Source organism: Pleurodeles waltl, chromosome 4_2 (genome assembly GCF_031143425.1).
Source record: "Pleurodeles waltl isolate 20211129_DDA chromosome 4_2, aPleWal1.hap1.20221129, whole genome shotgun sequence".
Taxonomy (NCBI): Eukaryota; Metazoa; Chordata; class Amphibia; order Caudata; family Salamandridae; genus Pleurodeles; species Pleurodeles waltl.
In genome coordinates this window covers 795,515,168-795,530,008 of record NC_090443.1, presented here as the reverse complement: position 1 = coordinate 795,530,008, position 14,841 = coordinate 795,515,168, and the positions used below count along the sequence as shown (strand labels likewise).

The 14,841-nt window shown below is 42.1% G+C and overlaps 1 protein-coding gene across 2 annotated transcripts in view; it reads left to right on the top strand.

Moving 5' to 3' along the window:
* Positions 1–14,841, top strand: part of SRSF11 (serine and arginine rich splicing factor 11) — a 235,644-nt gene that overhangs the window by 10,201 nt on the left and 210,602 nt on the right. For both annotated transcript variants that reach the window (XM_069232448.1, XM_069232447.1), the window contains exons 2-3: positions 9,319–9,452; positions 13,695–13,804. In XM_069232448.1, the coding sequence (XP_069088549.1) occupies positions 9,319–9,452; positions 13,695–13,804 (244 nt within the window). The remainder of the gene's footprint in view (positions 1–9,318; positions 9,453–13,694; positions 13,805–14,841) is intronic.

Genomic DNA, 14,841 nt, shown 5'->3' with positions numbered 1-14,841 from the left:
TTGAAAATGGGAGAGTTCCACTTTCGGGACATTTAGAGAATAATCAGCCATGGACCCAATACAGAAGTACTGTTGCTGTCATACTTTTAGATAGCTATTGTAAGTCGATATCCAGAGTAGTGCCTGCTGCAAATTTGGCACAGTTTAGACTTGTAGTCTTTCCCCAATTGAAGTAAAGAAAACGTTGGCCCAGAAGGTAGATAATGCTGGCAAAAAAAAAGTGTGGCCAATCGCCTTGAGATAACCCACATTGAAAGCATACTGCCAATGAGGACGGATACATTGCTGCAGGCGATTGGGGGTGGTGGTGTAATAGAGTGCCCACATTAGGAATAAAAGGCCATTTATTTTTAAAGTTTGCTCCTCGGAAGGTCTTATGGGCCATAAGGTTATACCACTCCCTGGATGCAAAGTCTGTCTTGCCCTCCGTAATATGTAAGATTGAAGCCAAAGCTGCAGAAGCAGCCAACTCCTGTAAACGGAGGTATGGTACCTGGTACCAATTAGCAAGTCCCGTGAGCTTGCTCACAAAATGGACTTTGCTTGTATTGTTTTTATCTGTACTAGATACCCTGGTATGACAGTGTATATAATTACTAATTTGAAGATAGGAATATAAAAGAATGGGCAACATGTTGGAATTATCTGCAATTACTTGATCCCAAGATTTTATGTGCTTGGCTAAAAGGAAATTGCTGAACCTAGGGAAGTCTGCCCTTACCCACTTCTCAAGGATAATCCAACTAGCCCACATTACCTTAATAGAATCAAAGGATGTAGCAGGGGGATCTTGTATTCGTCTTCTAGTCGCATAAATGTACTAATCAAAATGTACGGGATCTTGTATTGGGAACATTTAGGAAGTTTGGGGATTTTTCGGAAGGTGGGAAGCTGGATGCCAAATTCTTTGAGCATGCATTGCAGGTAAAACAATTAATTGAGCTAAACTCCCTCTCTGCAGCGTTTAGCCAGCCCAAAAAAGGCGCTTGACAGTACTCCTGTATTTGTGGACGTGCTAAGCCTCCATCTTCCGTATTGAGCTGGATTGCAATAACTTTTGTGCATGCCTTTCTCTCTTGCCACAAAAGGTAGCACATAATTTGCTCTATTTCTGTGAAAGATTGCTGAACTTTAATCAATACATTTGCAAAAACAAAATTGGAAAAAAAGGATAGATGTTTTGATAAGCGCCATGATAGTGATAAATTGTGCCGGTTGGTTAATAGCGAACGCACCTTATTCAGTAGGCGAATATAGGTTAGCTTGAACAGATCAGTGAGTTGATGAGAGACACAAATGCCCAAGTATTGCATGGGAAAAATGCTGTTTCATATCTATGGGCAAAATTGTCAGTAAACAATGATCTAGAAGGACCTTCGATGGGAAACATCGTTTACAGCGATGCATTTACCCAACCCCTTCCTTAGGCTGTTGTAGAGTGCAAAAAGTCCTTCGCTTGCTTCACCAACTGAAAAATGTGAATAACTTCATCTAGGCTGTTGAACAATACCCACTGGGGCATCAAGATTCTGAAAACTACTTATCATGGCTTTGAATTCTTTGTCACGCTGTGCAAAGATGACTGACATTTCAGAAAAACTCTTAAATGTGAAATTCTCAGGAGCCTGATAGGCTTTGTCTGAAATGGCATTGGCAAGGAGATGTTGCTTTATCTGAGTCTCTGAAGTTGATTTAGATTGTCCGAGGATATTTTGCCCTGGGGGGGGGATGGAACGGTGGGAACACAATGTGCTTGCGTTATTATTAAGTCTACGTTCTGAGCTGCAGCCTCAGGGATACCTGAATGTTAAAAACATGTACGGTGAGGCCACCAACCGTCTGGCCGTCTTAGCCCCCCCCCCCCTCATGGATCCTGGTGACTCTTAGATTGGAGCAGGGGATCTGTTTTCTGTATTGTTGATTTTAATGTGAAGTTTAGCCAATTCTAACTAACTTGTGGGATAAAGGTTCTTGCCAAGGCCTAGCATCTTCCAAGTCTGAGACCCGCTGTTCCACCTGCGACATTTGTGCCGTACCCTGTTGTATAGTAGTGTGAATTTGACATAGCTGCAGTTCTGGTATTTTGTGTGCCTCTTCATGGGAGATTTTCTTTGCCCTTAATTCGCCCAGAATCTAAAGGAGGACTGTATTTGTTGATGAGTCTTGCAAATTGCCTGCCTCACAATGGGCGCTACTTGCATGTGTGTGGATCAAGATTCAGTAGTTTGAGCTGATTTTTGTGGAATGTACTTGTTGATCATTCGCTGGCTCTCACCCAGCGTGAGAAACTCTTGGGCTGTGCCAAGAGTTGGCTGTGACAAAATGCCTTGTGACAGGCACGCTGCACTATGCTGTGTTCCAGAAGTGGCATAGCGCCTTTCTTGCTTGTTCTCGGTCTCCAAGATAGATGCATTGGATTCTGGTGACGAGTGCCTTCCATACTTTTACTGCTTATTGGATCATGTGGTTGTGAATAAGGGGTATGCCATTTTTTTCCTATTTCGAGGGGTGCCGTTTGGTGACAGACTGTGCTCACTTTTGCCTACATCAGAGGGGTCTAAGGGCTTTTTATGCCATTGTCGTACTCTTCCCTCTGCCTTTCACAGTGAGGTTAAGTTGTAGAGCTTTTGAGGCTGTGAAACTGTCCTCTTAAGCTGCCATAAGAAACATACTCTCTTCCTGAGATAGCTTCACTTCTTATGGGACACAAGGGCCAGTATGTCTTTTTCCTGGCTGGTTAAATGGTCTGGCAGTCGGCCAAGTGAGGTAGTTGGAGGCTCTGACGCCCAGGGTCTAGGCCCAGTCTACCTAAGGAGGGAGGTATGGCTGTGATATGTGCTACATGAGGGTTTACCAGTAGCCTGGCTCTTTGACGCCAAATCTATTTAAAGTTGCTTCATTGGCTATTGTGGGTAGGGACCAGTGCTAGAGAGCACCTGAGAAGTCACAAACCGCACCCGTAAATACAGTAGCCAATTCAGCAACCATACCCGGGTGCTACCCTACTTAGTGTAATGCCTCTTGCTCTCCTCTAGGGTGTGCTTCAGTCCATTGTCAGTGGATTGAAGGTGAGTTATCCACGTTGAGCACCCGTTGTGCTCCGTGGTTGAGGCCGCATCTGACAGCATCCAAGATGGCGGATGCTGCATTTGTGGCCTCTGCCAGAGCCGCTTGATCCTGGGGTTTGGTGCCTTGCCCCTTGCGTGGATGCGCAACTTTTTGTGGTCTACCCGCTCCTTTTTAATGCTGGGGGGCTGGCAGCAAGATGTCAGCAGCATCTGGAAAGAGAAAGAGCCACCTGAGACGTGGCGTGGTTTGTGTATCTTTCCCCCTCCTATTGCTCTCATTTGGGAGAGAGCAATGACAAGTTTGACATTTGTAGGGATACAGATACCGTTTCCAGATGCAACGAGCGCAAATGTTATAGCATGCCAAATTTACTCAAACTGCTTGAGTGAGAACAGAGTTGCCAGTCGCTCCAGAAGCAAAGGATACTCTGGTCATGCTCATAAATCTGATATGGAAAGGAAGATTGGTATCCACTCTAAAGCATTGAATGTAGATAAGGACGACAAGTTATTGAAAGAACCAGAGTTCATAGAAAGGAAGGAATGTGGTAGATTCTTCGGAGTATTTGTCCTATGGAGCTGCATAAGACACCTTTATGGTCTGGTCCTTTTTCATAGTGGAGAGGTATTGGTCAGACACCCATTTATTTTATTTACAGGTATGTCTCCAAATAAAAACAAGGCAAAATGAGCCATAAACGGGGCCACTGAAATTTTGCGGCAGAAGAGCGCCAAATAATGCCGCAGGGCTGAATAACTTTTGCAGGAAGAAAAGGCAAATTATGCGGCATAGTGTGGCACATTTTGTAGTAGTAGTATTACTTCATTATTATATCATTTTTAGGGTCGAGCCTGCGTCGCATGCGTATCGCTAGCGAGGCGGTTTGGGTATTAGAAAAGGGCTCGGAGCCCCGTCGACGTCACACCAGTGTCTTTCATTGGCAAGTTGGCTTGCCTGGTAGAATCCGCTTCTTTTGATTAGTGGAAGGCACGCATATGTCATGCCTTTTCCGGTGGTTAGCCCTCCTCGAGCGCAGCCACCAAGTACAGAAAACACGCGAGGCCCGCTGGGTTTGTGGACTGCTTTTCTCTATTTTCGCAGCACAATCTCGCTGGGCAGAAGTCCAGCGCTTCGCATACTATCGACCTTGTTACACAGTTAATTGCGCTTTTGCCGGTTATGTTCATAATAGCACTTTTGCCGATAGGTATTATTACGTGTGAACTGTAGCAGCGCGATCGTGCTGTTTTTTTCTTTTAATGCAAGAAAAATCCGGTTGGGAGCTTACAACTGTGAACAGCTGTAACTCCGACAAATGCGAGACCCTAGTGCATTGCAAATGCTTGTTAAACTAGGTAACCCTGTCGTGGGCATTGGTTGCACCTTATTAGTACCGGGTTGGTACCCAAACATCACATAAGCAACAAAAAGGTGACAAGTCAAGGTTTGCAAAGGGCCTTTCACTGCACAGCAATGTATCCCTGCAATTTTAGTAACTTTTGACCCATTTAAAAAAAAAAAAATCTGCAGAATGTGCGGCAGTTTGATGGATTTTATGGCAAACTATGCATAAGTATCCATTTGTTCAAAATTGCGGGATAGAAGGGGGCTTCAGAAACAGTCCTGGACGAAAGACTTGATAGAATGACCAATAGCAGAGAAAGGGTGCATGGAGGTTTTAAATGTTGGTGGCAAATTAACTGTCGTCCTAGCATAACCTGTGACGATGATATTAAGTATTTTATTTACAAAGTCCACTAAAACTTTAGGAGTTTCCTTACAATAAAAGAAACGAGGGAACTTTTAAATGGATAACAGAGAAGGAAAGAAAATGACCAAAAATGTATTTGTTGCTCATCTGAAGGCCAGATGAATATCCTGAAGTCTGATCCTTAACGGAAGAGTGTTTCAAACTCTGCACATCAGAATGGGGTGTGCTTTCTTCACGTGTAGCAGTCTTAGGGTGAAAGCAGGTATGTAAGTCACCAGAGAAGTGTGTGAGTGAGATTTCTCGAGGTCATAAAAGATTTTGTGAGCTTAAATTGCACTCTTTGTTCGATGAGTAACCAATGAATGGCCAGTTGAGCCTCTGAAATATTGTGTTTGCTTATCTAGCAGATGGTCTGCACAGCTAGCCTCTGGATTCTCAGTAGTATGTTTGTCAGCTAACTTGAAAGACCCAAGAGACTGTTAAAGTAGTGCAACCAAGTGAAAATCATGGCACACTACAATGACGTGTTTGTCAGTGGGTAGAAAATAGAGAGACTTACTGAGAACGCTCAGAGTGGAAAAAAACCTGTAAGGAAAATATAAGGATGGCTGCCTCAGGAGAAGACGCGAGAGAGTGCATGATTTCCTCTCCTCTTGTAGGTCTTGAAACAATGTTTCAAGTACCATACATAGTGGGGATCACACCTTCTATGCGTATGTTATAAATTATGAGGCTGGTGCATTTTTTCCCCTGAAAAAAAGCCTTCCTATATAGATACATATTGTAAGGAAATGCCTCCTTGGCATGGTTGCCCCCTGACTTTTTGCCTTTGCTGATGCTATGTTTACAATTGAAAGTGTGCTGAGGCCTGCTAACCAGGCCCCAGCACCAGTGTTCTTTCCCTAACCTGTACTTTTGTATCCACAATTGGCAGACCCTGGCATCCAGATAAGTCCCTTGTAACTGGTACTTCTAGTACCAAGGGCCCTGATGCCAAGGAAGGTCTCTAAGGGCTGCAGCATGTCTTATGCCACCCTGGAGACCTCTCACTCAGCACAGACACACTGCTTGCCAGCTTGTGTGTGCTAGTGAGGACAAAACGAGTAAGTCGACATGGCACTCCCCTCAGGGTGCCATGCCAGCCTCTCACTGCCTATGCAGTATAGGTAAGACACCCCTCTAGCAGGCCTTACAGCCCTAAGGCAGGGTGCACTATACCATAGGTGAGGGTACCAGTGCATGAGCATGGTACCCCTACAGTGTCTAAACAAAACCTTAGACATTGTAAGTGCAGGGTAGCCATAAGAGTATATGGTCTGGGAGTCTGTCAAACACGAACTCCACAGCACCATAATGGCTACACTGAAAACTGGGAAGTTTGGTATCAAACTTCTCAGCACAATAAATGCACACTGATGCCAGTGTACATTTTATTGTAAAATACACCCCAGAGGGCACCTTAGAGGTGCCCCCTGAAACTTAACCGACTGTCTGTGTAGGCTGACTAGTTCCAGCAGCCTGCCACACTAGAGACATGTTGCTGGCCCCATGGGGAGAGTGCCTTTGTCACTCTGAGGCCAGTAACAAAGCCTGCACTGGGTGGAGATGCTAACACCTCCCCCAGGCAGGAGCTGTAACACCTGGCGGTGAGCCTCAAAGGCTCACCCCTTTGTCACAGCCCAGCAGGGCACTCCAGCTTAGTGGAGTTGCCCGCCCCCTCCGGCCACGGCCCCCACTTTTGGCGGCAAGGCTGGAGGGAACAAAGAAAGCAACAAGGAGGAGTCACTGGCCAGTCAGGACAGCCCCTAAGGTGTCCTGAGCTGAGGTGACTCTGACTTTTAGAAATCCTCCATCTTGCAGATGGAGGATTCCCCCAATAGGGTTAGGATTGTGACCCCCTCCCCTTGGGAGGAGGCACAAAGAGGGTGTACCCACCCTCAGGGCTAGTAGCCATTGGCTACTAACCCCCCAGACCTAAACACGCCCTTAAATTTAGTATTTAAGGGCTACCCTGAACCCTAGAAAATTAGATTCCTGCAACTACAAGAAGAAGGACTGCCTAGCTGAAAACCCCTGCAGAGGAAGACCAGAAGACGACAACTGCCTTGGCTCCAGAAACTCACCGGCCTGTCTCCTGCCTTCCAAAGATCCTGCTCCAGCGACGCCTTCCAAAGGGACCAGCGACCTCGACATCCTCTGAGGACTGCCCCTGCTTCGAAAAGACAAGAAACTCCCGAGGACAGCGGACCTGCTCCAAGAAAAGCTGCAACTTTGTTTCCAGCAGCTTTAAAGAACCCTGCAAGCTCCCCGCAAGAAGCGTGAGTCTTGCAACACTGCACCCGGCGACCCCGACTCGGCTGGTGGAGATCCAACACCTCAGGAGGGACCCCAGGACTACTCTGATACTGTGAGTACCAAAACCTGTCCCCCCTGAGCCCCCACAGCACCGCCTGCAGAGGGAATCCCGAGGCTTCCCCTGACCGCGACTCTTTGAACCTAAAGTCCCGACGCCTGGGAGAGACCCTGCACCCGCAGCCCCCAGGACCTGAAGGACCGGACTTTCACTGGAGAAGTGACCCCCAGGAGTCCCTCTCCCTTGCCCAAGTGGAGGTTTTTCCCGAGGAATCCCCCCCTTGCCTGCCTGCAGCGCTGAAGAGATCCCGAGATCTCTCATAGACTAACATTGCGAACCCGACGCCTGTTCCTACACTGCACCCGGCCGCCCCCGCGCTGCTGAGGGTGAAATTTCTGTGTGGACTTGTATCCTCCACGGTGCCCTACAAAACCCCCCTGGTCTGCCCTCCGAAGACGCGGGTACTTACCTGCAAGCAGACCGGAACCGGGGCACCCCCTTCTCTCCATTCTAGCCTATGTGTTTTGGGCACCACTTTGAACTCTGCACCTGACCGGCCCTGAGCTGCTGGTGTGGTGACTTTGGGGTTGCTCTGAACCCCCAACGGTGGGCTACCTTGGACCAAGAACTAAGCCCTGTAAGTGTCTTACTTACCTGGTTAACCTAACAAATACTTACCTCCCCTAGGAACTGTGAAAATTGCACTGTGTCCACTTTTAAAACAGCTATTTGTGAATAACTTGAAAAGTATACATGCAATTTTGATGATTTGAAGTTCCTAAAGTACTTACCTGCAATACCTTTCGAATGAGATATTACATGTAGAATTTGAACCTGTGGTTCTTAAAATAAACTAAGAAAAGATATTTTTCTATATAAAAACCTATTGGCTGGATTTGTCTCTGAGTGTGTGTACCTCATTTATTGTCTATGTGTATGTACAACAGATGCTTAACACTACTCCTTGGATAAGCCTACTGCTCGACCACACTACCACAAAATAGAGCATTAGTATTATCTATTTTTACCACTATTTTACCTCTAAGGGGAACCCTTGGACTCTGTGCATGCTATTCCTTACTTTGAAATAGCACATACAGAGCCAACTTCCTACACATATAATCTATCTCTGTTGAGTTACTATTGACACCTCAGCTTTTGGGGTCTCACAGGCAGGGAACCCAGATCAGAAGTCCACAGCTCATTGTCCCAGCATGCATTATTTCCCAAAACTAGGCATTCTGTCTTGCCAGCATTACGTTTTAGAAAATTGGGGTTCATTCCCTGTCTCAAAGTAGTTAGTTCTTCAGCCTAGACACAGATTTGGGGGTGATTTTATCTAATCTGAAAATGATGAGCATCATCTGTGTAACATAGAGGTTTAGGCAGACAAACCTGGTGAGCAGGGAACGGGGACACACATAATATATAGTAGACTGTGAGGAGCCCTGAGTAACTTCACAATGCACGGCAGCCTTGTCAGGGATAAAGGGGGGACTGCAAAAATGAAGCATGGTTAGACATAAAAATATTCAAATCACACAAGGTCCATGCCCTGACTACCAGTCTCCGCCATACAGTGATACAGGAGCTTTTAAATCGTTGTGGACCACATTCAGGCTATTTAGTAATAGGAACAATGTAAGATGCTTGGAAAAGCTTTGACAATCATGAAAAACGGGAGAGGAAAGTTCATCGATTCACTATTGGGCAAAAGGTGATGATCATTGTACTAGTGGAACAGGTCCCTGGTTAATGCCATGCTCCAAATCGAGAGTCTTAGATTTTGTGCTGTTAAGTGATTCTATTGCTGATGTTTTCAGCCCTGCCGACTGCCCTGTGAAATTGTATGTTTTTTTGTTATTGCAGAATATGAACTGTGGTTATTAAAATAGAAAAAAAACAAAGCTTTACATGTAGCTGATGCCTCACGTCTAAATGTGTTTTAGGCTAAATTACACGTTTAATGTTAGATTGCTTATCTGAATAGTTTGAAATCGTTTTTGGTAAACTAGTGTTTTAGGTGGTGAAACTTCAGTAGTGGTAAACCTTTATTTTGTAGATGGTGGTTTGAGTGCTGGATTTGTTTTACTTTTTTCTTTTGTTGTTTTTGAAAGTGAAGTATTAATTAAAGTGAAGATTACAAACTTAGAGCCTTGTGATTAATAATATGTTTCCCTTTCAGTGATTCTCCTTTGCCTGTAACATCTCGTGTCTGTTTTGTAAAGTTCCTTGACGCTGATTCGGCGGTTGTGGCCCAGCATCTGACAAACACAGTATTCGTTGACCGAGCTTTAATTGTCGTACCATATGCAGAAGGTTTGTACCCTGTTTGGTCTTTTTTTGATAAATATTGCCTGTAAAAATGCAATGTTATTTGGCATGACAATTGAGTAGAGTTTAGAACATACTCTTGGTATTCTGTGGAATGTGGCACATTATTGGGCATTTTCAGTAGCATACTGAAATACCTTTGTATTCTATCAACTTAGATTACTTTATCCTTTTTAGATATTTAATCTTTTACCACGACAAATCAATTGGTCAAAATATTAATTTCAAAATTCGTCTTAATTTCAGTAAAAGATCAGCTTTCACGGCTAAGTGAACTAACGCTACTTCCGTTTGCCTCGAACCATTATACGTATTGCGTTGGAGGACTCCTAAATATTCTTTTTTGGTGGGATGAAAAGGCTAAGTAAGCCATACGAAGGGAGGAGCAGATATCTGGCTTGGCCTCACTATTAAGTAATAAACACATTAATTCTGCTCACACAAAGTAAAAATCTTATTGTATATTTCACAAAATTCCCAGTTTACCAAGGGTTTAATGTATGAGGCTCATGTCAGGACCACTTATAAAAGGTGTCACATGAGCACTGGGTAATTTTTCCCATGATTTTGTGCTCTGCATTTCTTAGATTTCACTAAATATATAACTTTTCTGTTTGTGTGTGTGATTTTTGTAGTGCAGAAGGCAAATGCAAAGCCCTTCCAGATGACGGAAAAACTGGGGGTCCTCTGCAGCAACAGGGGATTCTATACATAAACTAAGGGTCAACAAGCACTCGAGTCGTGGTGTTAACCTCTTGTTAACCACATTTTCATGTTTGAGAGCTTTTAATGTTTTGGTAAAGGTTGTTGAAATGGTAAACTTAATGTAGCCTATGATAAAGAACACGTTTCTACTGTTTGCAATTGTTGCATTTGTTCACTAATTATATACATATGACTTCTTGAAAATGTACTGTTACTGGAAATACGAACCTGGAATTTTGTCCTGGAGTGCTTGGACACTTTAGCTGAGGTACTTTTCACAAAGTGTGAAAACATGTAATTTACACCCTAATCAGTCTGTAACTTGGTAGTTTCCGTTTTGAGAAGCTGGCAAAGAGTTTCTCTGTTATCTGAAATCTGTTAAACAATAGTTGAAAGTATTTCCAAACGTTTAGGGAAGTATGATTCCATATTTATCTTCTTGTCCTCTGACTAGATATGCTTTACACATCGAGCTGACACTTGTTTCAAGCAGCAGTACTATCTATTTTGGAGTCTAATCAACTTAATCCAATGAACTATTATGTAGTTTTTATAATGGGACCAAACTCCTTATTTTTAGACATTTGTTCCTTATGTTTTTTTAGTGTGCTTTACCTTGGACTAAAAGTGCCCTTTTATCAGCCTTATATTTCCAGTGTGTGAGCCTGCCAGGGCCATCTATCATCATCTTGCCAATGTTAACCACTACCAAGAGACTGAAATCTCATTGCTGCATAGCCTTCCACCAAATTAAACATTTCTCAAAAGCATTGTTTTTTTCATTAACTAAGTAGACCCCCTGTTTTTCTGTTGAAAATCGGTTTCTTCACTGAGTTGGAGGGCATAATCTATGTTCTGAGAATAAAAGAAAGCTAAAAAACCACACTGAAAAGAGTTTGTAATGGTTGGGGCATGCTGTAAATAGTTCTTGAGAAGTAGGATTTAGTACTTTTGGACACCCTTGTCACGTGGATTACAAAGCAGGGCCCAATTAACATAAATAATTTGCTGTTCTGTTTGTTGACTTCTTCCGTATAGTACTGCTGCTTTAGAAAATCTGTGCAAAGAAAATCTTCTGATTAAAACTGATGTCAAAATCTTGACTTTCATGCTACTTTACTCTTTAGTGATGGGTAATGTTTATACTAATCATATGCCACCTGGCATAGTCACAGCACCGGTATGCTGTGATGTATTTTTCATGTCGCAATCACAGATTGTGGTTGCGATTAAAAGGTTGACCATAATTGGAAGCCTGTTTGGTGCACTAATGCGAATTAAGCCTTTTGACACTTGCGGTGTGTTCTTAAATTTCCTTTAATTTGTTTTGGACTGCCACAACAAAACAGTACATTACTATTGTCTCCGTCATTGTAAGAGGGGTGAGTCTGCCTTATTTTATTTTTTCTTAACTTGTGCAGAAATGTAAATTCATAGAGCTTTGTAATGTAGCTAAGGTGACTCGTGACATCATTTACGTTGCATACTGATTTCAAATACAGTATTCTATTACCCATCACTAAAGGGGAATGTTGCAAATATTTTTCCATTAGTGGTGCGCATTATCTGTTGCAGAGTCAAACCAGTGCTTCCACGCTGTGGTGTTGGGTAGTAATTTGTATGGTCCATCTATGACTACGATGAGGCAGATTTCTTAGGTTTCTGCCTGCACTAGTTAGCACTTTATGAGCGCACTTAACCATGTATATCAGTGGGTAATAGCCGGATCGCAAAGCTCTTGAAATGTCCCTTTTCTGAGTTTATAGTAAGGAAGTGGAAACCATTACAATTTCTGTTGTAACCCAGTATGTGGTGCAAACTAATATTGTATCTGGATTTGGCCGGTATCTGGGTGTTTTGGTTAATGTTTGTTTCTTTTGTCTGTTTCTTTTTCTTTCGTTTCTACACATTCATGCAGTATTTCATGGTTCTAACAAAGCAGCTGTAAAAAAAAGTTGACGCATGAAAATAAACTGGTGAGGGGCCTCATTGCTTTTTAATTGTAGTTTTAATAAAACACATTTTTAATATCCAAATCAGATGCATGATTTCAATGGATACATATCTCCAGATGGTCTCCCAAGATGGGTCCGAAAGGATTTGTATTTTGAGTTGGAACTTCCTATATTAAATATAATTTGGAGATCTCCTTTGAGACATATTATGCATGCATAATAAATTCCCACTCTCTCATTGGGTATGTTATTGCGTTGAATTACATGATACAAAACCCACCATGGAATTTTACCCCTATACTATTTCCTCCCTTCTTTCCACATTTGCCCATGGTATCAAAATTGATGACATATCACTGACACAAGCAAAATAACGGTGCTGTGTATTATAAATTTGTTTATTATCAGCAGATCTCAGTATAGGTGGAAGGAACCATTACCTTTATTTAACAGTGGTTTTTCTTTTTTGTTGTTGTGTTTTACAGTTCTTTTCCCTGGTTCAGCCTGAACTTTATACCAGGCCCTGCTGAAAAAACCACCCAACAGTTTTCTTCTGCAGCTTATCCAGTTTCTCTTAAGTGCCCTGTACATATTGTATGTTTTATGATGAGATGCAGTTTTTTTCATGTGTATTCACAAAATACAATGGATATTTGCAAAATTATAGTTGCATTATTTTCTTGGGGCTTGGGCACATTAACCAATTAAGTTGATTTAGGGATTTCGCAGCTGGTTAGAAAATCAATTGTCTTAAGTGTGTGTATCTCAGTGGGATCCTTGTTTTAAATGTGTTTTCTGTAAGGAACCAGACATAGTTGTCTTCAGAGATACTTCTGTGGATTTGGGACCTTTGAGTTGGCTTTTTGACGTGGCAGTCATTAAAATCTGTTTGATACAGCATATAGGCCAAACATTGAAACTCTATTGAGTTTTACTACACAGGTAAGGAGTGTGCATAATGTGCACACAAAGTTGGTATCCAGAGATCTGCTGGGATATGTCAGCTGAGCCCTACGCTTTATTCCACAGAATACTTTTGTTTTTACCTAATTTGTGTGGTAGGTTTGAAATAAAACAATCATAGTACATTGTTCCATATTAATAACCCCTAAATCAAACTTTTTTTTGTCTTGTGTATCTTGATTTTCTGTGTGCTTTATAGTGAAGCAGCCGGCACGAGTCGTTGTTCATAAAACAGCTTTTGAAAGTTGAGAGCACACCACTGGAGAACTGACTGTGCTTGCTTACGTTTGGTTCATGACTTAAAAATCGAGTACAGGTGATGAAATCTTGGCAGTGTTCACAAAAAAGTAGTGTGTTTTGTGCCTTTTTTTCCACTAGACACTTAACTGTAGTTCTGGATCAAAGGGTAGCCATCAAATGTCCACACTTTGAAATGTCATTCTAATGTTTAATTAACAATAGTCATTAGAACTCTTTTTGTTTGAGCCAGAATAAATTGTTTCAATAAACGGAATGTAAGGTATTTCAGGGAGTATTTTCTGGGTGTATTTGTTATTTCTTTCTTGAAAAAAGTGCATTCTAATGCAATGATGTTTCTCTACAGGAGTTATTCCAGATGAGACTAAGGCATTGTCTCTTCTGGCACCAGCAAATGCAGTGGCAGGTCTTCTACCTGGAGGAGGACTCCTCCCTACTCCAAACCCACTTGCTCAGGTATGTTCTAAAACTTTTCTGTAAAGTAAGACATGGCTTTATGGTTTAAGTCATTAATTAATATACTTTAGTAAAATTATGATTTTGTAAATAGCTTTTTGCAATGCTCTAATGCTTACTTTTACACGTGTGGCACTAATTCAGAGTACATTTATATCAGTATAAAGATTGCTGTTCATTTCCATAATTTTAATTATATAGGTTTACAAATTTTATATGTTTCCTTTTTTCCCAAAACAACAAAGACAGGTTCGTAGGCAATCAGAGAAATCTAAGAAAGGGGTTGCTATTCTCTGCTTATTCGTTCTTCAGAATCAAAGAATTACCTATAACTTAAGCTCTTTGATACAGATGTATCATGCACATTCACACAATTTAGAACAATTACTTTGCTCTGTGTGAGATCGGAACATGGTTAATAACTATTTAACGTCAAACACATGCTTGAAAAATGGTAATCTTTCTGGTTTAACAATTAATGACATTCTACCAGCCCACTTTCAAAGAATCCATATGCAACAACTGACCTGCCTGTTTGTTTTTAGAAGCAAGAAGTGACTCCACTGATCTCCAAAAAGTGGTCAGGAGAATAGTGTGGCAACTATGATTTAAAGTGTATTTGAAAACCGGTGTTGGAGAAGGCCTATTCTCTTTTCAAACAGTGTTAATCTCTTGAATTTCTCACAGTTCTAAAACTTAGCAATTCTATTTTAATGTGAAACCTCAAGGATTTCAATATGGGGAACAGTGTACAGAACATTTATAGATCTAGGTGACTGATGTCTGCTGGGTTGATATTTCCTTTATGAATCGTTTCTGCAGCTTGACTTCGTGGAAGTAACCCTGAAAAAACCTGTTAAGGATCCCCTTGTCTTAAAAGTATGCAATTGAGAAATTATTTGATTAAAAACACATTGGATTCGAAACCTTGAAAATTGACAGCAGTCATCAAGCCTCCAAAAGCAAGGTCCAATAAAGGGAACTGAAGCAATGATACTCATTGATTGGGCCAATTTCTGTTAGTCCACTCATTGAAG